Source organism: Heptranchias perlo, unplaced genomic scaffold (assembly GCF_035084215.1).
Source record: "Heptranchias perlo isolate sHepPer1 unplaced genomic scaffold, sHepPer1.hap1 HAP1_SCAFFOLD_43, whole genome shotgun sequence".
Lineage (NCBI taxonomy): Eukaryota > Metazoa > Chordata > Chondrichthyes > Hexanchiformes > Hexanchidae > Heptranchias > Heptranchias perlo.
In genome coordinates this window covers 11541009-11565344 of record NW_027139442.1, presented here as the reverse complement: position 1 = coordinate 11565344, position 24336 = coordinate 11541009, and the positions used below count along the sequence as shown (strand labels likewise).

At 43.9% G+C, this 24336-nt stretch overlaps 1 protein-coding gene, 1 long non-coding RNA gene and 1 other non-coding gene across 4 annotated transcripts; 1 reads left to right on the top strand and 2 right to left on the bottom strand.

Moving 5' to 3' along the window:
• Window positions 1-5312: 5312 nt before the first annotated feature.
• LOC137312636 (zinc finger protein 271-like) lies at window positions 5313-9836 on the bottom strand. 2 transcript variants are annotated; one of them, XM_067979156.1, is made up of 2 exons: window positions 9752-9836; window positions 5313-6925 (listed from the first exon to the last, which is right to left on the bottom strand). In XM_067979156.1, exon 2 carries the CDS (start codon window positions 6564-6566, stop codon window positions 5472-5474), a length of 1095 nt encoding a protein of 364 aa, XP_067835257.1. In that variant the 5' UTR covers window positions 6567-6925; window positions 9752-9836; the 3' UTR covers window positions 5313-5471. The 2 variants fall into 2 exon arrangements, with proteins under 2 accessions (XP_067835257.1, XP_067835258.1); XM_067979157.1 differs by lacking the exon at window positions 9752-9836 and adding an exon at window positions 7057-9156.
• A 4212-nt stretch (window positions 9837-14048) lies between these two features.
• trnag-ucc (transfer RNA glycine (anticodon UCC)) lies at window positions 14049-14120 on the bottom strand. The gene has a single exon. It is a non-coding gene; the product is annotated as a tRNA-Gly (tRNA).
• Window positions 14121-16757: 2637 nt separating this feature from the next.
• Window positions 16758-23704, top strand: LOC137312620 (uncharacterized). Its single transcript, XR_010960757.1, has 4 exons — window positions 16758-17279; window positions 17638-17723; window positions 20856-20918; window positions 21279-23704. It is a non-coding gene; the product is annotated as an uncharacterized lncRNA (long non-coding RNA).
• Window positions 23705-24336: the final 632 nt, after the last annotated feature.

The following is a 24336-nucleotide window of genomic DNA, read 5'->3' as shown; positions in this document are numbered from 1 at the left end:
GGAGGAGCTCAAGAACGGGGTGAAATACCCACTGAATCTAATTGCTACATTAGTTAAATCATAGAAACATCTGAAGATTTTTCATCCAAAATTAAATTAAAAGTCATTTCCGGTAAATTATCACGTTTGGTTGTAGCGTCAGACGGCCGGTAGCGGATCGGGCGCCCATTATTCATCGCGCCTGATTTTACTATCCATTGACATCAATGAGTTCACGAAAGTAACTGCTATCAATCCAATAGTTTAAATACATTTGGAAATACCAGACAGGAATTATATTTTATCCAACAAATGCGGTGTTGTGAAATGATACAAGATGTGATTCGAACATGAAATGGTTTGCTGTTATTAGTCTTGAAATAATATGATTTCAATATTAAATGTTTAACCCTGAAATGAATAAAATCAAATCCTCCTTTTCGGTTGATGATTATTTCCCATCAAACACACTGCCCGGTGGGATGGACTGAGGGTGAGCTGTCAGGGTCAGACAGCGCCCTGTTCATTGGGACATTTGTTTTGACCCGAACAGAATAATAATGGACCAACACCCGGACCGTTACTAACTGGTAAAATATTAATGTAATTTCAAACTCCAGTGGGGAGTTCTGGAGATCGTTTCCTCTCTGAGCTGCTGTGCAGTAATGTTTACTCACTGCAGGGAGTCTAATGGGACATGAGGCTGGGCCTGGTTACACAGATCAATAAGGAAACCTTCTGATATATTTCTGAGACGATCAGGGGCCGGGAGATTTCACAAGGCCGCAGCAGGCCAAGGGAAATCTCTCCTGCTCCTCCTTGCTCCACGAAATATGAGTTAAAAATAAACTTCTCAGTGTTCTGGACCACTCAATGCCCATCGAAAGGGCGGCTCCTCCAACCATTTGTGTCCAACATTAAATGGTGTCCCATGTAAGTCAACATACTCTGATTTACATATTACACGTGGCCTGACCGGAAACAGGTGGGTGTTGCTCGGGCCGCTCTTCTCAGGACCCTACCCACGATGCTGGATGCAGGAACGCCAGCGTTGAAGGGGCGGTAAGTGACATGACACCATTTACTCGCCTCATCCACCTCATTTCGGCCAGGTGGGATACTTAAAATCGGCCACACCTTTCTTGACCGACGCTCTAGAATAAATCTTCGAAGCCCACAAGCTGGTCCATTTTCTCAAACTGCATCGGTTCATAACACGTGGAGGGAAATTTTCAGCATCGCTGGGGACTGAACTGGTAGAGGGGATCACCCGCCCCTTATAGAACCGACCCGATTTTAATTTCTGCTCCGTCAGTTTACCGCCCAAGCAGTGAAGGTGAAGTTACCCCCAAAGTCTCTGACCCCAAGGTTCAACAGATGTATGAAAGACATCAGACAGTGTTTGCCAAACACGAACATGAATGTGGGCTAATGGATCCGTGTATTCGGGTAAAAGAGACTGGACCCCTATCCCGTGGAGTCAAAGAGGAGTCCATCTCCAACAGCTCGGTAACACAGGTCGCTGTCCTCTATGGGCAGTTGTCCAAGATGCACAACGAGACAGATATCAACTGCTGCTGGAAGACCACCAATTCGGTCAAGGAGGCCCTTTGTTCCCCCGAAACCTACTGGTCTTCCAGCCGAGGGAACTTTCCGCGGCTAAGTGTTGGCCACTGGCACACTCCAAGGTCCAGTATTTCATGCTGAGGTGCACACTGAAGCGAGGTGCGGCCTACACAAAGGCTTTATGGGGAAAGGCAACCGTGTACGGCGATCCCACCTTGTATTGTACAGCATGTGTTAGAAGATATATACTGTGTTTTGGCCTGTAATAATGGAATCGTATGATGTGTATTGTATTTGTTTTGAATTGTTATTGCAACATTTACATTGAACTGTGTGTATCCATGAATTTTATGAAATGAAGTGTATTTTGAAATATTAAAAAAAAGTTCCAGTCTCACTATGTCTCTTCTTATTGGACACTGAAGAGTGGAAACAGACCCGAATCGTAAAGATGTGGGAAGTTATACAAATATCATTTATTGCAGGCATCAGGTGAGAAATAGGGAGTATATTCTTAAGGGTGAGAAACTAGGGACTGTGGAGGAGCAGAGGGGTTTGGGTGTCCAGGTACACCAAACAATAAAAATAAGCGCACAAGCGTAAAAAATGAATGAAAGATCCCAATTTCTAGGCTGTCATATCCCAAGGTAGCGCTATCAGGTACTTAGCCAACTCTCTGGAATTTGCTGATACAATCAGGCCCCACTGCCTCCCTTGCTGGTCCATTCCATACATCCAGCGCCCTCTGCATTAAAAAATATATATTCAAGCATTCTGCTCATCCTGTGCCCCAGGTAGAGAAGACTGAGAGTGCCGGGAGGACCCAGGCCATTAGCCTTATGTGAGTTTGGACATTTCTGTTTTTAAATCAGATTATTGAATTTGCAATTTATTCACTTTATTGTACATTTCTATTTTAATTTTTTAAACAAATTCTCCAAACCCCTTTGCGCAGTGAGTGCTGACTCCGGGCCCTTTGATTGACAGCCCTCACCTCGGCCCGCCTTCGTCCTGGGCTGACGCCTCCTATCACGTGATACGCGGAACCGTCTTTCACCATTGCGCGCTGACATCATGATGCGTGCATGCATCTCCGGCCCAAGGGAGGCCGCGCATGTGCCGCGCGGTCCCTATGCTGCGTTCCCTTAGCAACAGGCGCGTCCCAGGAGGATGATGATGGCGGCCTCGGGTCGGCGTTCGGGCGGCCGCTGGTGTGGGAGGGGTCGAGACCGACAGAGGGAGGGTCCGTACCTGGAAGTGGCCTGGGCCCCGGGGCCTTGGAATGGCGCAGTGAGAGCGGCCCGAGCTGCAGCTCCTCTAAATTCAGGCCCGAGCGGCGTTAATGGGGTTGCAACCTCAGGGACGGAGGGACCGACACCCCGGAACGGTGGGACCGCGATACCGGGACGGAGGACCGAGACCCCGGGACGGTGGGACCGCGATCCCGGGGCAGCGTGGCGTCGACCACGGGATCGAGGAACCGCGACCCCAGGGATGCAGGGGCCGTGACCTCGGGATGGAGGGACCGCGTCCCCATGAACGGAGGGGCCGTGACCCTGAGACGGAGGGACCGCGATCCCGGGATGGTGGGACCGCGACCCCGGGAGGGAGGGACTGCGACCCCCGGGACGGTGGGACCGCGACCCCGGGAGGGAGGGACAGTGACCCCAGGACGGAGGTGCTGCGACCCCGGGAGGGAGGGACCGCGACCACAGGACGGAGGGACCATGACCCCAGGAGGGAGATGGTCTTTGAGACCGTCCATGCACTGTTGTGAGATCTGTGTGTGTGTCTTTTTCTGTTCGTGTGTTATTACTCCCGGCATGGCAATGCATCGATTTTAAAATTCTCATCCTCGTTTTCAAATTCCTCCGTGGCCGTCACCCCCTCACTATCTCTGTAACCTCTTCCAGCCCTACAATCCTCATGTTCAAATCCCTCCGTGGCCCTCACCCCCTCCCTATCTCTGTAACCTCTTCCAGCCCTACAATCCTCATGTTCAAATCCCTCCATGACCCTCTCACTTTCCCTATCTCTGTCACCTCCTCCAACCGATTTAATCTCCAACGACAACACCAAGTCTCGCCACCCTGTCATGGATTCGACCCCACCCATATACGTCCTCCTGCACCAATGTGCACCCTACGCTCAGTGCTCGGACACTCAGTCCTGTAAAGCACAGTCAGTGCTGGGACACTCAGTCCTCTTATGGACACAGTCAGCGCTGGGAACTCAGTCCTGTTACACACAGTCAGATAAATACATAACTGTAATCTAAGAAGGAAATCTCCAGGACCTGACGGTTTCCACCCCAGGGTATAAAAGGAAACCGGTGGGGAAATTGCAGATGCATTCGTCATAATTTCCCAAAGCTCTCCAGACTCAGGAATTCTGCCCTTGGATATGAATGTTGAAAATGTCACTCCTTTATTTAAGAAAGGAGGGAGGGAGAAACCAGGAAAATACAGACCTGTCATTTTAACATCGGTTGTGGGGAACTTACTGAAATCTAGCAGGAGAGACAAAATGAGCTGGTCAAAGAGAGTCAACTTGGATTTGTGAAGGGCAGGTCATATCTGACAAATTTAGTTGGATTTGTTGAGGAAACTAAGAAGGTGGACAGGGGAGTGTCTATGAAGGTTTTCTCTATGGACTTACAGAATGCATTTGAAAAGGTTCAGCACAAGAGATTAATAGAATAAATAAAAGTCAGAAAATTGAAAGTGACCTTGCGACTTGGGTTGGAATTGGTTGGGAGGTCGGAGAAAAGAGTAAAGAGAAAGGGAATGTTCTTTGATTGGCGGGATATGACTAGTGGTGTCCCCAGGAATCTGTACTGGGACCTCAGCTTTCCACCATATTTATCAATAACTTGGATGAAGCAACAGAGAGTAATAGGTCCAAGTTTCCAGATGACATTAGTTATGAGGTACAGTAAGTTGTGTAGATGGAAGCACGAAGTTACAAAGGGAAAGTTTAAGCGAATGGACAAACTGTGGCAGATGGAGTTCAATGTGGGGAAGTGTGTGATCATTCAATATGGATGCAAAAAGCAAACATTGGAGTATTTTCTAAAAGTGAGAGACTGGGAATGGTGATGGAGCAAAGGGATTTGGGTGTCCATGTACATAAATCACTAAAGGCTAGTGCACAGATGCAAAAAGCAACCGCAGACTAATGGCCTTTATCTCCAGTGTTGGAATACAAAGGGAAGGAAGTGATGCTTCAGTTCCACAGAGCCTTGGTCAGAGCCCATCTGGAGTACTGATCCTCACCAAGGATATATTGGCCTTGGAGGGGAGACAGTGCAGATTCACCAGAATGATACTGGGGATTGAAGTGTTCAATTATGAGGGCCGGTTCCATAAACTTGGTTTTGCATTCCCTTGAGTTTGGAAGTTTGAGGGGTGATCTGATCCAGGGATATAAAATGATAAAGGGATTCGATAGGGTAGAAATATAAACTATTTTCTCTGGTGGGGGAATCCAGAACAAGAGGACATAACCTTAAATTTATAGATCGGGCGTCGAGGATTGAAATCAGGAAGCTCTTTTTCACACAAGGATAGTGGAAACCTGCTCAGGCTGATTGAAGTGGAACCTGTGATACAATAGAATTTTCTGTCCTATCAGACTTGGACATCTTGTAGATCCATCTTTTAAAAAGGTGGAGGAGCTCAGTTCTAAGACGTATTCCACTCACGTCGTCATAAGTCCTCAAACTGTTCCTTTTATCATTTATCATCGAGATATGAAGGTCAAAACACTGTGTTTAAAAGAAAGTTGATTTATTTGACACTTGTACAGAATACTAAACTCTAGCCCAGTTAAAGGGGGTCATTAACATCAGAAACAAACTGCAACTGTCAGAATGAACGTGGTTTAGTCTTGGATACAGCAATAACAGCAGAATCCAACTCCTACAGTCACATGTGAACTCGCTGGTGACTCAGCAGGTGGGATGACTGAGTGAATCGCATTCCACACACGGAACAGGTGATCGGCCTCTCCTCAATGTGAAGACGTTCATGTCTCATCAGATCCCATGTTATTTTAAAGCTCTTCTCACAGTTAGAACATTTAAATTGTCTCTTATCAGTGTGAACAAGTTGGTGTTCAATGAGGCCGGATGAACAAGTGAATTCCTTCCCACACACAGAGCAGGTGAATGGCCTCTCCCCAGTGTGAACTCGTTGGTGTGTCAGCAGGGTGGATGACTGAGTGAAGCTCTTCCCACACACGGAGCAGGTGAACGGCCTCTCACCAGTGTGGACTCGCTGGTGTGTCAGCAGGGTGGATGACTGAGCGAATCCCTTCCCGCACAGGGAGCAGGTGAATGGCCTCTCCCCGATGTGAACTTGCTGATGTCTCAGGAGGTGGGATGATCGAGTGAATCGCTTCCCACACACAGAGCAGGTGAATGGCCTATCCCCAGTGTGGACTCGCTGGTGTGTCATTAGGCTGGATGACCGAGTAAATCCCTTCCCACACACGGAGCAGGTGAACGGCCTCTCCCCAGTGTGAGTACGTTGGTGTGTCAGCAGATCACTTTTTCTTTTAAAGCTCTTCTCACAGACAGAACATTTAAAAAGACACTTATCAGTGTGAACAAGTTGATGTTCAATGAGGTGGGAAGATTGAGTGAATCCGCTCCCACACACGGAGCAGGTGAACGGCCTCTCCCCACTGTGAATTCGCTGGTGTGTCAGCAGGTTGGATGACTGAATGAATCCCTTCCCACACACGGAGCAGGTGAACGGCCTCTCCCCACTGTGAATGCGTTGGTGTGTCAGCAGATCACTCTTTCTTTTAAAGCTCTTCTCACAGACAGAACATTTAAAAAGTCTCTTATCAGTGTGAACAAGTTGATGTTCAATGAGGTGGGATGACTGAGTGAATCCCTTCCCGCACACACAGCAGGTGAACGGCCTCTCCCCAGTGTGTCTGTGCCGATGAGTTTCCAGCCGGGACGAGTAACTGAATCCCCTCCCACAGTCCCCACATTTCCACGGTTTCTCCATGGTGCGGGCGTCCTCGTGTCTCTCCAGGTTGGACGATCAGAACAAGTCTCGTCTGCACAGAGAACATTTGTCTGGTTTCTCCCCACTGTGAATGGTACGATGTTTTTTCAGGCTGTGTAAAAGGTTAAAATTCTTTCCACAGTTAGTGCACTGGAACACTCTCACTCGGGTGTGTGTGTCTCGCTGCTATTCCAGTCACAGTGATGTTTGAAATCTTTTCCCACAGGTGGAACAGATCAACATTTCTCCTATATTTTAAGGCCGATAATCTTCAGGTGCTGGTGAATTGAGTGACTGTCAGATCTTGACGTGATGTTTGGTTTGAGTTTCTTTTCTGCAAATCCTCCCCTTCTAATACCCTGTAAAAGGATATAACAAAAGTCCTCACTGTGAATACGGAATAGAAATTCAGAACAGGCAATTCTAGTTTCTATGGAACATTCTATCCGCTCATTCCTCCAGACTGTAAATCCCCGTCCCGCACACTCACCCTCCTCCGTCTGATGAAACGCAAACCCATCGCACCACTTCCAACAATTTTCCTTCGATTTTATTTTTCTCTCTTGAAGATACCGACTCCGACTGGTTTCAGTTCTACACTCACTGGTTCCATTCCCTCTCCTCCCCTGAAGGTGCTTGCTCTGGCTAGGTTCAGTTCTACACTCACTGCTCCCAACTCTCTCTTCCCCTGAAGGTGCTGACTCTGGCTGGATTCAGTTCTAAACTCACTGGTTCCCCTCCCTCTCCTCCCCTGAAGGTGCTGACTCTGGTTGGATTCAGTTCGACACTCACTGGTTCCTCTCTCCTCTCCTGAAGATGCTCACTCTTGCTGTGTGTAAGGTCTGCCCCTCATTTCGACACTATGTCCCTCCCTATAGCTGCCTGTAAGCAGTCCATATGTAGTACCTCCAAATTTGGCGACGGAATCTCCCTGACAAGTCACCATTTCTCCTTCATTTATAGACGCTCCCTGACCCATCGCCATTTCTCCTTCATTTAAAAACTCTCTCTGACCAGTCAGCATTTTCCTTCATTAATAGACGCTCCCTGGCCCATCACTATTTCTTCTTCATTCGTAGACATTACCTGACCTGTCAACATTTCTCCTGCATTCACAGACACTCCCGGACCAATCACCGTTCCTCCTTCATTTACAGACACTCCTTGACCAGTTACTATTTCTCCTTCATTAACAAACGCTGCCTGAAAAGTCACCATTTCTCCAACATTTACAGACTCTGCCTGAACTGTCAGCATTTCTCCGTCATTTATAGATACTCCCTGTCCCGTCACAGTTTCTCTTTCATTTATAGACACTCCCTGACCTGTCAACATGTCCTCCCCCATTTATCGATACTCCCTTACCAGACGCCATTTCACCTGCATTTATAAACACTCCCTGACCCGTCAGCATTCCTCCTTCATTTATAGACACGCCCTGACCTGTCACCATTTCGATTTCATTAATAGACACTCCCGAACCAGACACTATTTTTCCTTCATTTACAGACACTCCCTAATCAGACAATTTTTCCATCATTTGCAGACACTCGCTGACCGATCACCATTTCTTCTTCATTTACAGACATTCACTGACCCGTCGCCATTTCTCCTTCATATATAGACACTCCCTGACCCTTCACCGCTTCTCCTTCATATATAGACACTCCCTCACCCGGCACCATTTATCCTTCATTTAGAGACACTCCCTGAACTGTCACCATTTCTCCTTCATTTCCAGACACTCCATGACCAGTCACCATTTATCCTTCAATTACGAACACTCCATGACCAGTCACAATTTCTCCTTCATTTAGACACACTTCCGAACCAATCACCATTTCTCCTTCATTGACAGACGCTTTATGACCGTCCCCATTTCTACTTTATTTACAGACACTCCCTGACCAATCACATTTCTCCTTCATTTGCAGACACTCCCTGATCGGTTATCATTTCTGCTTCATTTACAGACACACCCTGACCAGTCACCTCCTCTCACCGCATCTCCCTCCAGAAGTCCGTTCACTTGTGAGCAAGGCCCTTGCCATCCACAATCTTATTGCGGATGGCTGCATTTAGGAACATAGGAACAGGAGTTGGCCATTCAGCCCCACGAGCCGGTTCCGCCATTCAATTAGATCATGGCTGATTTATAACTTAACACTATCTACCCTACTTAGTATCATAGCCCTTAATACTTTGGCCAAACAAAAATCTATCAATCTCAATTTTCAAATTTACAATTGACCCCCAGCCTCAACAGCTTTTTGGAGTGAAGAGATTTCCAGATTTCCACTCCCCTTTGTGTGAAGAATTGCATCCTGACGTCACCCCTCAATGGCCGAGCTCAAATTTTAAGATGATTCCCGCTTGTTCTGGACTCTCCCACCAGAGGAAATAGTTTATCTCCATCTACTCTATCAAAACCTCTAATCATCTTAAACACCTCAATTAGATCAATCCTTAATCTTGTTTATTCAAGAGAATACAAGCCTCGTCTACGCATCTGTGCTCATCATTTACATAATTCATCACCATAAGTACAGAATAGAAATTCAGAACACACAGTTCGAGTTTCTCTGGAACATTCTTTTCTCCCTTGCCCCTCCTAAGCTGTGAATGCCCCGTCTCATACACTCTCCCTCCCCCCGATTAAGCTGTAAATCCCCGTCCCACACAATCTCCCTCCCTGCCCCTATTAAGCTGTAAATCACCCGTCCCACACTCTCCCTCCTTGCCCCTATTAAGCTGTAAATCCCCCGTCCCACACACTATCCCTCCGTGACACGTCCTCGCTGTTTGAAATCCAGATTCATTGCAGGATCTATTTTTCCTCCTTTTCTCTCCTGAAGGTTCTGTGTGATGTTGGGTTTCGGCCCCAGTCACTGTTTGCCGTCGAGCGCCCGGCCAAGTGGTAATTCTGCACCTGTGAGCCTGTACAGCTAGCTGCCGGCGTTTCAACTATGGGGAGCAGCACAGTCACCGTCCCTGGCTGATTCTGTCCGGCAAAGCTGAGGCCAACGGGAGCAGATCAACAACAACCTGAATTTGCATTGAGCGGAGACTCAGCAACACCGAGTGCGGCTCAGGCCCCGAATCAGAGCCGGGGGACCCGGGGGATCGGGTGGGCGGGGGTCCCGGGACTCCATTACACCCATCACCCTGCGCCTCCCCCGTCCTACCCGCCGCTTCCCGGTTTTTTCTCCCGTTTCCACCGAGTCCGACTCGCGAACAAAGGAAAGGAGCGACGACTTCCCAGAATGCACGGCGGGCCTGGGGAGCATGCGCAGTCTGAGCGGGAAGTCAGCGCGTTCGAGAGATAGAGGGGTTTCTGGGGCATGGCGGATTGTGGGGCCTCCGGCAGCCATTAGTCTCCATGCGTCGGTCAGTGTTTTATTGCCCGCGTCGCGCACAGAACCGTTTCTCGAAATGCAGACTGAGGAATTCAGATCCGGTTTGCTAAACAGAGACTGACCGTACAATGTCGAACATTTATTTTCAATTTTTTTTCTCGTGACTCAGTGGAAGAAAAACACTTCCCCCAGGGACCCAAAAAAAATATCTTCTGACTGGAGTTTTCATCAAATCCCAATAAAGATCAATGCATGCTCGCTCTTCACTTCACTTCAAGTAATAAATAAAATTAGACATCGACGTTACTTGAAAAACATTTTATTACAGTATAAATACAGTAAATAAAAGATCAGGTTGAGTTTCACTTAAATAATGTGAGGGATGGGTCTGCCTGTTGTTCATGATCTCATTCCAATCTGGATCACAAGATGAAAGCTCGACACGCATATCAGGTGCGCTGTTGACTCGGTTTCTTTCTCTTGTTTTTAACATTCTCAAAGTCGAAAATCCCAGTTCGCACATGTAGGCTGTTGTGAATGGCAGCAAAACAGAACACTAATCTTAGTCAACAGAGGATATTATTTGAAAGCACTGAGCCACAAAGAAGACACACTGAATGACTTGTGGCGTGTTTTCAGTATGCTCACAGGTGAGTCGCACCAGTTCGTTTTCTTGCTCAGGCATCAAGTTTAGTTTAATTTTCTATTCAGGATTTTCGAAAGCAAAAGGATCTTTCACCCAACGCTTTTCCTTCAAATTTTCAAATCCCTCTGCAGAGAAGTAGCGACAAAAATTGTCAGACAGAGCAGCGAGATGTAACTGTATGACACATTTCATTTCATTCACTTTACCTTCATTGGTGCTGTTCTCCTCAATGTGTTGTAACAGTGTTGGGATCATGGAATATCTCGGGTGATTACTTTTCAGTCGGGCTTGCCACAGTTCTAATGACTTCTGGAATGTTTTTTATCTGTTCACAATGTCGGAACAAATCATTGCCTCTTCCTTGTAACTTCAAATTCAGTTCCTTTAAAATTGAGAACATGTCAGCCAGGTAAGACAACTTCATTAACCAACTGTCATCATAAAATACATTTGCAAAATTAAATGTTTCTCCACCAGAAAAATGTGAATCTCTTTCCTGAGGTCGTAAACCCTTGTAAGCACCCTGCCCCGTGACAGCCATCGTACTTCAGTGTGAAACAGTAAATGAGTAAGCTCAGCTCCCATTTCTGAGCATAATGCTTCAAAAAGCCTGCAGTTCAGTGAGCTTCCTTTCATGAAATTAACAATTTTCACTACTTCCTTCAGTACTGCCATAAGATCACGGGGAATACCCTTGGACGCCAAAGCCTCGTGGTGAATGAAACAGTGATTCTAACCATCATTACCAGCTGCCTCAGATATTCTTCTCACAACTCCGCTATTTCTACCTGTCATATTTGCTGCTCCATCACTTGGAATTTCTTTGCAATTAGCCCAGTCCAATTTGTATTTTCCATCTGCACAGTGATGCAGTGCTTCGAATATCTCTGCTCCTGTTTTATTTGTTGATAAAGTTAGACAACGCAACAAAAATTCCATAAAGTCTTCTTGCCCGACATATCTCACATAAACTAACAGTGTTGCACAATTTGAAATATCAGCACTTTCGACAAGTTGGATAGCAAAATCCCCGGCTGCTTGGCTTCTAAATGCTCAGCAATAGAACATATTCGCCGAGACATTGTGTTGTCACTGAGAGGAATGCTTCTCAATTTTTCAGCAGGCTTCTCGACAAAGATTGTACGCACCATATGCAGAGATGCTGGAAGAATAAGTTTTTCGCCAACTGTATGGGCCATTTTCTCTCTTTCCACACGATATGAGAACAAATATGACACCAGTTGTGCCTTATCATTCAGAGCAGTTGACCGAGTAAGAACTTGTGCTGATAACTTTAATCCCTGTTTCTTCCTTTAAAAATATTCAAGCGGGTGATCAACGAGTTCCCCATGTTTTGTCAATAAATGACTTTTTAATTCTGACGAGTTTTAAACTCTTGTTTCCAAGCACCTCGTTACAAATAACACACTGGGGCTTTCGATCTTTGTTTGCGTTTGCACAATTGATGAAACCACATTTCAAAAAAGCCTCACTATACTGCTTCATCCTCGATGTGGTAGGTGGTTCAGAGGTGGTTCAGACCCGGTCGATATGGCAGAAGAGCGTCCATCATCAATTGAACTTTCTGTTGCAGAAGAACTTCTTTCTCTTCTTACAAAACGATTCATTTTTGGGAAATAAAGTTTGATGATTAAGCCGCCCCCGACTCCTTTCCCCTTGATACTGGACTTACACCAGCACCACACACCGTGACTTTGTCGGCGAGGAAGAGCGTGTCTTGGCTGTTGCTCCGGAAAAACTAATCATAACTGAAAGTGTATTCCACCAGAAAAAAGCCATCGCTCCACAGAATGAAATGACTGCCTCTCATCTTCCTAACGGAAATTACCTGTGAAATGATTGCCTGCCATCTGCCCAACGGAAATTACCTGTGAAATGATTGCCTGCCATCTGCCCAACGGAAATTACCTGTCAAATGACTGCCAGCCATCTGCCTAACTGGAAATTACCTGTGAAATGACTGCCTGCCATCTGCCTAACCGGAAATTACCTGTGAAATGACTGCCTGCCATCTGCCTAACCGGAAATTACCTGTGAAATGACTGCCTGCCATCTGCCTAACCGGATATTACCTGTGAAATGATTGCCTGCTATTTGCCCAACGGAAATTACCTAATGCAGATGTGAAAGTAAACTTCAGTCCAACATTCAACCAATCAATTTCACGCAATCACAATTTTTGACGACAAGACTGCCTGTGACATATCATCTACTTATGAAATAAATGTTTGCCTCTTTCTTATTTGATGTCCAGTTTTGATTCATTTTATTTTCCTGTGTTTGTATTGTGACCGTACCCATTTAATGGCAGTGAGCTGATATTGTCAATCGGGCTCAGCATTCTCTGGCGAGCAGCTACTGGCCTTATAAGCTCCGCTGATAACCTGATATCTGACGAATTTCCTTTCCATGTCTCATTATATTTATACTTTTCTATTTAGGGTAAAACGAGGGGGCACAATGTTAAAAACAAAGCAATTTGGCAACATACAGGTCTCCCCAGTAAACGCAAGAGCACGCAGAATGAAGCTCAATGGAACAAACCTCTTCTCTTTCACTCCCACTGGAAAAAATCCGAAAAGACCAAACCCTTTCCTATTCCCTCCCATTGAATAGAATCCCAAAGAGAAAAACTCCTTCTCATTCCAAGCCATTATAGAGAGTGCGGTGCCCAGAACTGAACACAGTACTCTAAATGAGGACTAACCAGAGCTCTGTATAACTGTGACAAAACTTCCAGTCCTTTTTATTCCCGTTCCCTTGAGCTAAAAATCAAAATTTCATCTCCATTTTAACTTCTTTTTAGTGATTTAGTAATCACTGTTAGTGATTTCTGTACTTGGATCCCCATATGCCTCGATTCCCCGAGAGTGCAAAAATCTATCGATCTCAGCTTTGAATATATTCAACGACTGAGCATCCACAGCCCTCTGGGGTTGAGAATTCCAAAGATTCACAACACTTTCAGTGAAGAAATTCTTCCTAATTTCGATCCGAAATGTCCGGCCCCTTATCTTGAGACTATGACCTCTAGTTCTTGGTTCTCCAGCAGGGGAATCAGCCTCTCCTCACCGACCCTGTCAAACCACCTAAGAATTTTATACGTTTCAATGCGATCACCGACCATTCTTCAAAACTCCAGCGAATATAAGCCAATATTACACAATATTTCAACATAGTACAATTGCAGCAAGAATTCCTTCCTCTTATATTCCAACACCCTTGCAATAAAGGCTGACATATCATTTGCCTTCCTCACTCTCATTCGACCCTTGGTAACTCACCATTCCCATTATGTTTTTCCTCTGTTCCTTCTATAGGGAAAAGAAATGAACGTTGAAAACATTTTAATATAATTACAGCGGTTTATATTTTGGAAACAATATCCAGCTGAACTGCATCAAATTCGATTGCAAACTTCCAGTTTCAAAAGGAAGTGAAATAATAAGAATAACTAATTGCGATGGCCGGGAATCGAACCCGGGTCAACTGCTTGGAAGGCAGCTATGCTCACAACTATACCACCATCGCTGATAATTTGCCACCATAAAATAGTTCCTAAACATTAGACCCTAAACAGACACTGCAGGCTTTTGGATTTTGTCCTTCATTGAAACTGGTTTCTGACGGATCCTTTCTCGCTCTGTTGCAGTTCCCGTTTCCGCCCAGTAGATGTCGCCAACCCCCAATCAATGGAAATTACACAACAGCCAGTAATTCTTCACCTTTTCTCGGACTGAAGAGACAGTCGATACCTGCAATACTTGTCCAGTTGGAAATACATTTTGCCGCAGCTCACATCAGCCATTGAGTAAAGTTAAATAGTTATATTAAATCATTACAGAGACCGGACGACCAGCTGGGCACGAGTGGCAGCTTAATATTCAAGCCGATAAGATCTTTTGAAAGGACAGGGAAATAGGGAATGAAGGCAGAGTAGCAATATTAGTAAAGGACAATATTACAGCAGTTGAAAGATGCAATATCAGTGAGGGTGAGCGGGCAGTGTAAACACTCTGAGAGAGACCCATCACAAGTGGCCCCACTGTACTCCTCCAGAAGGTATAAGAAGGGCGAGTGGGGGAGGATTTCTTCATTCTTTGTGGAAGTATTTGTGAGATTGTGGAAATGTCTGGAAGATGAAAAACCGGCGGTAAAGCTCGGTCCAAGGCCAAGTCTCGCTCATCCCGGTCCGGACTGCAGTTCCCTTTGGACCGTGTTCACAGCCTCCTGCGAAAGGGGAACTACGTTGAACGTGTGGGTGCCGGAGCCCCGGTCTATCTGGCTGCTTTGTTCGAGCATCTGACGGCTGAAATCCTCGAGCTGGCCGGCAACGCGGCCCGAGACAACAAGAAGACCCGGATCATCCCCAGACAGTTGCAGCTGGCCATTCGTAACGACGAGGAGCTCAACAAGCTGCTGGGACTGGTGACCATCGCTCAGGGCGGGGTGCTGCCTAATATCCAGGCCGTGCTGTTGCCGAAGAAAAGCGCTGGGAGCATCAAGAACAAGTGAAGCGGCCAAAATTTAATCTAATAACAGGACAAGGACAGGACCAATCTTATTAAATCATTTGACTAATTAACAGAAAGAGTAAATAAGGGTGACCTGGTAGATGTAATACATTTGGATTTTCAGAAAGCCTTATGTAAGGTACCGCATTGTGGACTCATGGCAAAGTTTAGTGTACGTGGAGTCAGGGGACAGGTCGCAGAATGGAAAGCAAGCTGGCGACAAAACAGAAAACAGAGAATAGGGGTTACGGTTAGTTGCTTGGAGTGGCAAAAAGTGGGAAGTGGTTTAACACAGGGATCAGTGCGGGGACCACTGCTGTTCACAATTAACATTAACGATTTGGATTCGGGAATCGGAAGTACAATTTCAAAATTTGACTTTGACACCAAATTGGGGGGTACAGTTAATACAAAGGAAGAATGTGTCAAAATGCAAGAGGACATCAATAAACTTGCAGAATGAAGAATAAGGAGCTCACATATTGTTTGGATAATAAGTCTGAACAGGATAGAGGAGCAAAGGGATCGAGGGGTACAGACACACAAATTACTAAAAGTCGCAACTAAATTAGCTTCGCCAGCGTTACCGTCTGACAAAGACACTCGCCCTGAATCTGTGAAAAGATAATGACCATTAACTTGGACTGATGCCGAACACATCCCCAGTTATAGTGCGGCCCGGCCCGGACATCTCATTCTCTCTGTTTTATATCAGACAGTATCCCACCTTCATGTGAGCACTAGAGAGAGAGAAACAGTATCAATCTTACACTTCGTATCAGTGTCTAAATCACGCACAATAGCAATATCCACCTTCAGAAACAGCGCCAGAGAGAGAGAAAGGGAAGCAGACACGGTGAGAGAGACAGAGAGAGCGGTGAGAGAACCGGTAAAGTTCTGTTTTATCCAGAAAGATCGCGTTGGAGAGACAGAAGATGCAATTTCATCTCTCACTGATATTGTACAAGGGACAGACACACTATTAATCCCACACTCAGGGAAAGTGCAGAGTGACAAAAACAATAAGCCACATTTAACCCTCTTTTGCCTGTTATACCATCTGAAGTTTTGCAGCTCAAGGCTGTTCGATATTACTCTTAGTAACCGAGAATTTCACTCCGGTTAAATTAATCTGGGATTGTTGCTGTCAGATATTAATTCTACACGGTCCCAGCAAATGCACCAACTCCCACTTTCCTCCCATGTTTCTCCAGGATTGTTCTGAGAAATCCACCCTCCAGTTTCGGAGTCACACGTTCATTTATCAGTAGAGGGGCCAAAAATGAACAGAATCCTTTGGCTCATTCCACAGCCGCCCACTTAATCTATGAAAGGCTCTTTACCATCACAAGATATGGACAGGAACAGCAAGGATGGAAACATCAAGTTTAATAGTTAGAGGTTGTAAAGTCAGTCTGGATTCCAGCGTTCGGCACTGGTGGAATCCCATCTGTTTTCCATTCTGGTGCCTGTTCCTGCACTGCCTGTGGACCCCATTCCCTCTGACCTTTCTCCCAGCCCCACTTCCTTTGCTCAGACTCTGAAAAATTCCAATTGGGGAAAGTTTCCATCGATTTTTGTATTGGGAATTTTACCAGATATCTGCGCATGCGTGAATCAGCCCCGCCCCCAGGGCTGCTTGTTGGTGAGCGGAAGAGCGCATGCGCGCTCCCCTCCCCCAGCTCGGCCTGTGGGCGCCATTCCCTCAGTGAGCGGAAGAAGATGGTTTAAAACAGCCGGGAATGGAGAGATCACGGCCCCCGGGGGAAGGGAGCAAAGAGCAGCCTCGTTACAGCAGCTCATCGCTTCGGGACCGTGTCCGCAGATGGGCTCAGATCGCCATTGAGTCCGGGGGAAGGGCAGGGGAAGTCCGAGGGCTGTTTGTAAGAGGCGGAGTGGATCAGGAACTAGTCCAGGAACATCTATTGAGCGGGGGAAGGGAGAGGTCATTCTCGGGCTGTTTGTGCACAGGGTGTGTCCAGGGTAAGGGAGAGAGAATGGGAAGAAACTGCTATTTAAAATCATTGCTGCTTTCTCTCCCCAAACCAGCAGTGAATGTTCCTGGTTTATTTCCAGTCTCATCCTGTTTATTGTTACTGGACATTGAAGAGTGGAAACAGAGCCGGACAGTAAGGATGTGGGGAGTTATACAAAGAGCATCTATTGCAGGCACCAGGTGAGAAGTTGAAGGACACATTTTAAACAACGGCTGTTTGCTTTCAGTTGAACGGTTAGTCCCCTGGATGAGGGGTTTAGAAACCTGAACCGAACATCGGGTAGTCCCATTCATGGACCAGTGCAGTGGTTGGGTTGTGTCTGAATGCCTCTAAATTGTTATAAAACAGCCCAACACACCTGCTCTGCAGAAGCTGAGTGCTGCAGTATTGCAGTGGAGTCAGATACTGATACTGTTTGTATCGCTGATTTTCAATTGTGGATATTCAAAATAATTATTAACAGATATTAAACTGATCACTTTTGTATTTTCCACCTCACCTGTTCTTGAGTTACAAGAGATACGTTTCTTTTTACAGGCAAACCCTTGAAGGAGCCAGATTAAATGTGTAATTTCGTCCACCCGAGGCAAAGGAACAGTGCTGCCAACTCCTTCTCACACACAGTATGTATATTAGCACTCACAGAGCACGGAGACACAGACAGCTCATCAGTTCCACAGTCTCAGTCAGCAGAAGTAGTCAGTCCCACACTGATCCCAAATTTCCAGAGACACATTTTCAATCCAACAGTCAAACAGAGGAGGTGAGGCAGACACTGTTCCATTTCTCCCGAACTCAGTCCCGCTGACAGGTAGATACAAAAATCCCAGTCCAAAGTCTCGCTTTCAGATTGTCAATTTCACATCAGCCATGAATTAAGTACCAGATACCCCGAGATTCAAATTGAATACTAGCCCAGAACTCACACACACGTGAGTTTAATCATGCAGTATCCATTCGAATCGTGTACCATTCGAATACAAATTGCCAGTCCAAAACTCATGTACAGTATCAGATTGAGAAATGCTGTGACAGTGTAACCTAAGTAACATATTAGATACCAGTTTATAATATACTCATAGTATGAGATTTAAAAATACAGTATCAATTCTATTAGCACAGACTGAGATACACATTACATACCAGTCCAAAAATGTTATAAAATAAAATGTAATAATGCAGTATCAATTCATTTAGTGCAGACTGATCTACACATTATATAGCAATTCAAAAATGTCACCATGTCAGTTTGAAAGATATATTAACATTCACAATATTACTCAAAGAGATATAGATTTAATAGTAGTCCAAAAGCACACAAATTATCTGATTAAAACCTCCAGCATCAAATCCTGAAGTTTATCCAAATTTACCAATTAAATAATGAGAAAAATTATTTAAACATTATGATATTAAAGTACAGTATTGAATACCATAATGTAATCGGAGAAAATAATTAGATACAGATACAGAATGAATCTCACACTCAGATAGAGTACAGAGACACACAGATAAAGAATGAATCCCACATTCACACACAGTACCAGAGATGGCAGATACAGAATGAATCTCATACTCACACACAGTACAAGAAATTGACAGATACAGAACGAATCCCATACTCACATAGATTACCAGGAACAGAATGAATCTCACTCACACAGTACCACAAACTGACAGATACAGAATGAATGTCACAGTCACATTACTGAAGACTGAGTTATACATTGCATACCTGTCCAAAGATCTCATAGTGTCAGATTGAAAGATACTGTATCAATTCCATTAGTTCAGACTGAGTTACATATTCGATATATTGGTAAATACTCATAGAGTATTATACTGAAATATACATTATCAATACCTTTGGTACAGACTGAGCTACACATTACATACTAGTCCAAAAACCTCATAAATGTTCAGACTGGAAGATACAGCTTCAATTCTATTAGCACTGTCTGACCTGTACATTGCATCCCAGACTGAAAAACCCATAAAATATTAGACTGAAAGAGAGATTATCGATTCCATGAGTGCAGACTGAGCCACACATTATATAGCAGTCCAAGAATCTCATAATGTAACAGACTCAAATATACAACATCAAATTCATCAGCACAGACTGAACTATATGTTACTCACCAGTCCAAAAATCTCATAGAGTAACAGATTGAATGATTCAATATCACTTCCATTATTGAAGACTGAGCTGCACATCACATTCCAGTCCAAAAATCTCATACAATATCAGACTTAAAGATACAGTATCAATTCCTTTAGTGCAAGATGAGCTACATATTACATACCAGTCCAAAAACCTCATAGTGTTAGACTCAGATATAGATTTAATCCCATTATTGCAGACTGAGCTACACATTACATACCAGTCCAGTAATTTCAACATAAACAGACTGAAAAGTACATTATCATTCATAATAAAGTTCAGAGATTAAGATGTAACATTACTCCAAAACTCACACACGTTGTTTGATTAAAGAAAACCGATAATTGTATCCATATTAACAAATTAAATACTCGAAGAACTGTATATACTTTAAAGTATTAAAAATATAGTTTCAAGTCCGATACTGTAATCTGAAATAAGAATACAGAATGAATCCAGACTTGCACATTGTCTCAGAGACTGAATTACAGAATGAATCCCACACTGAGATAAAATAGCAGAAAATGGCAGATACAGAATGTATCCAACACTCACAGACAGTACCAGAGACTGACAGGTGCTAGAGATAGACAGATACAGAATGAATCCATCACTTATATGTAGTACCTTAGACTGACAGATGCAGAATATACCCTACGCTCACACTCAGTAGTGGAGACTGATAGATACAGAATGAATCCCAAACTCGCGCACAGTACCAGAGACAGACAGGTAGAGAATAAACCCCATTCTCACACACAGTCCCAGAGACAGACAGACACAGAAGAAACCCCACTCTCATACACAGTACCAGAGACTGACCTCTACTGGACGTAAGCGAGAACTGTAAAAGAGTGGAACAAATTCACATCATCTGTCATGGTTACAGAAACAGGACAATCTGCAATGTGAGGAAAGTCTCTGTCTGTAACAATTATTGTCGCATTTTTGCACATTATGATAGTGAAAAATGAAGACAATTGATTTATAATAAGGTTTTTGTTTTACTCATTCGATAGTTGTGAATTTACCGCATTATATTTCACTGTACATTGCACAGTATTTATCTCTGGTTTCTCAGGACACGATTTACATTGCTCCTCCACCCCATTTAGATTCTTCTTTTCCAAGCAGTATATGGCCTCCTTATTCCCCCAAGTGAAACGCACCACCTCGCACCTTTCTATATTGAAATTCAATTGGCATTTACACGGCCGTTCTCCTAGCTTCACAGTCTTCCTCAGAATAGATAATACCCCCTAAATTGATTAGAAGAATTTAACACAGCATTACAAATAGTGTTTGGTCTAACAAAATGTACTTGCAGCACGTCTCCATTCCTAGTTTTTCTAAATCTCACTCGTGCAATATAATGTGAAGAATGAGTTTATCTTCTGTCCCTCTCTCATCTGCAAACTTCAATGTCCCGGGGTTTGGGGACATCAACTGGCCGGAAGCAGAACCGCAACAATTCGGTACAAATTGGTGAAACCGGATAATGTGCAGTGTGAACGTGTTTGTGATTGGTGGCAGGAATTAAATCTGATTTTTCATATCTGCCCATTAACCTTTAGTGTTTGTTATTGAACAGTGAACAGAGCCGTACAGTAAGGATATGGGGAGTTATAAAAAGACCATCTATTGCAGGCATCAGGTGAGCTGTTTGAAGGACAAATTTTAAACAGTGACTGTTTTGTTTCGGTTTTATGGTTAGTCCCATGGGAGAGGGGATTAGAAACCTGACCTGTACAAAGGTTCCCGCCCCATGGATCAGTGCAGGGGTTGGGTTGTATCTGGATGTCACTATTTTTTTGTAAAACAGCCCAACACACCTGGTGTGCAGAAGCTGAGTGCTGCAGTACTGCAGTGGAGTCAGACACTGACACTGTTTGTATCACTGGTTTTCTATTTGTAGATATTACAATTATTATTAACAGAGAGATTCAATTGATCACGTTTGTATTTTCTACTTCACCTGTTGTTAAGTTACAAGCGATATTTTTTCTTCCTGCAGGCAAATCCTTGAAGGACCCACAGTCAATGTGATGTTGACTCCACCCGAGGCACGTGGAGCAGTCAATGCAGCCAGCTGCTTCTCACACACAGTAGGTACATTAACACTCACAGAGCACAGAGACAAGGACAGGTCACCAGTCCCACAATCTCAGACAGCAGAAATAGCCAGTCGCATACTGATCCCAATCCAACAGTCAAACAGAGCAGGAGAGACAGACGGAATTTCCATTTCACAATGACTCAGTACCGCTGACCGGCAGATAAATAATTCCCAGTCCAAAATCACACCCAGTATCAGATTGAAAGGCACTGTGTCAATCTCACGTTAGTTCAGCCTTAGCTACAAATTAAATCCCAGATAGAACTGACACATGGGACCGATTGATAGGTACAGAATGAATCAAAATAGTGTACCCGAGATTCAAATTAAGTACCAGCCCACAACTCTCACACATTATGAGTTTAAAGATGCAGTATTCATGACCACATTGTACACTGAGATACACATTAGATACCAGTTCAGATGTTACCCAAATTTGACTCACATATTTGTCCAAAAACCTCATAGTGTCAGAATGCAATGTCCATTTCAATTCCTTTACTGCAGACTGAGGTACACATTAGATACCAGTCCAAAATTATCATAAAGTATGAGACTGAAAGATACAGTATCAATCCCATTGGTGCAGACTGAGCTACACGTCACATACAAGTCCAAAAATCTCAGTGTCAGGTTGAAAGATACAGAATCAATTCCATCAGTGCGGATTGAGCTACACATTATATACAAGTCCAAAATTCACATAGAGTCTCGTACTGGAAGATACAGTATCAATCCCATTAGTGCAGGCTGAGGTACACATTAGTTACCTGTCCAAAAATCACATTGTGTCAAACTGAAAGGCACAGTATCAATTCCTTTACTGCAGACAGAGATTCACATTAGATACCTGTCCAAAAATCAAGTACAGTATCATAATGGAATATATAGTATCGATTTGATTAGTACAGACTGATCTACACGTAACATACCAGTAGAAAAACCTCACACGGTATCAGACTGGAAGATACAGTATCAAACCCATTAGTGCAGACTGAGGTTCACATTAGATACCAGTCCAAAAGTTACATTCAGTGTCAAACTGAAAGATACAGTATCAATTCCATTGGTGCAGAGTGAACGACACCTTACAAACCAGCCTAAATATATGACACAGTAACAGACTGGAAGGTTCAGTATGAATTCCATCAGTGCAGACTGAGCTACACATTACAAACCAGTCCAAAAATCTCTTGCAGTGTCTGACTGAAAGTTAGAGTGTCAATTCCATTTGTACAGACAGAACAACAGATTACATACCAGGTCAAAAATCTCATACAATGTCAGCCTGAAAGATACAATATCAATTCCATTAGTCCAGACTGAGCTACGCATTAAATACGAGTCCAAAAAATTCACAGCAAAAGATTGACATGTACATTATCTTCAGAGATTAAGATATAATCCTACAACAAAACTCACACATGTTGTTAGATGAAAACAAAATCCAATAGTGTATCCATATTTACAAATTAATGCCAGACAAAAGATTTGTACATATTAATGAATTTAAGAAACAGTTTCAAGCACTATACTGCAACCTGAAATAAGAATGCAGAACGAATCCAGACTTGCACTTTTCCCATAGACTGAGTTACAGGATGAATCCCCCACTGAGATAAAATACCAGAGACTGACAGTCACAGAATGAAACCCACACTCACAGATAGAACCAGAGATTGACAGATACAGAATGAATCCCACATTCACAGACAGTATCAGAGACTGACAGATACAGAATGAATCCCACACTCACACACAGAACCAGAGACTGACAGATACAGAATGAATCCCACACTCACATATAGTACCAGAGATTGACAGATACAGAATGAATCCCACATTCACAGACAGTACCAGAGACTGACAGATACAGAATGAATCCCACACTCACATTCAGTGCCAGAGACTGACAGATACAGAATGAATCCCAAACTCACACACGGTACCAGAGAATGACAGATACAGAATGAATCCCACACTCACAGACTGTACTGGAGACTGACAGATACAGAATGAATCCCACACTCACAGACTGTACTGGAGACTGACGGATACGGAATGAATCTCACAATCTCATACTGACTGACAGACAGAGAATTAATCCCACACTCTCATACAGTCTGACATCTATTGGACATTAGTAAGAACTGTAACAGAGTGGAATAAATTCACATCATCTGTCGTTGTTACAGATTCAGCACAATGTGCAATGTGAGGAAATAGTTTCTCCCCGTAACTTCTACTCTCGTATTTTTTCATATTTTGTCAGTGAAAAATTAGACAATTGATTCATAATAAAGTTTTGTTTTGATCGTTCGAAAGTTGCCCCATTATATTTCCCTCTACATTGCGCAAAATTTCTGTCTGATTTCTTATGACACGATTTATATTAATTCAAATATACCGAACTGCAACACAAATAAAAACTGAGCGCAAATCTGGAAGTTTCAACGGCGACCGTCAAAAGTGAAAGGGATAAAATATAGAAAAAATTAAAACCGAAAATGCTGGAAAGACTCAGCAGGTCCGGCAGCATCTGTGGAGAAGGGAAGCTCGGGTTAACGATTCAGGTCAATGATCCTTCGATAGATCAGAAAGGTTAATCCGACATAATTTAAATAAGGAACGGGAATCAACAGAGGGAAAAACTTCAGACAATCAATTAATTTCACAGATCCGTGCAATTGTGTCCTTTATCCACCGTACAGATCAGGGCAAATAATAATACAAAGGAACAGTTAAATTCAACGTTATGGTGGAAGAAATGAATTTTAAAAGTATTTTTTATATAAATTGGACCCGTTTGGAAACATTATCGCTCTGAACATCATCAAATTCGGTTCCAGTCTTGGTGTTTCTGAATTCAGCGTGCTGGGATTCAAACCTGTTGGAATTAATTGCTGGGAAGGCAGCTATACTCACCATTATAGCACCTTATTTCACTTGGATGGAG

Excerpts from the sequence above, each read along its gene's own strand:
- LOC137312636 (XM_067979156.1), bottom strand. The coding sequence starts at position 6,566 with ATGGAGAAACCGTGGAAATGTGGGGACTGTGGGAGGGGATTCAGTTAC.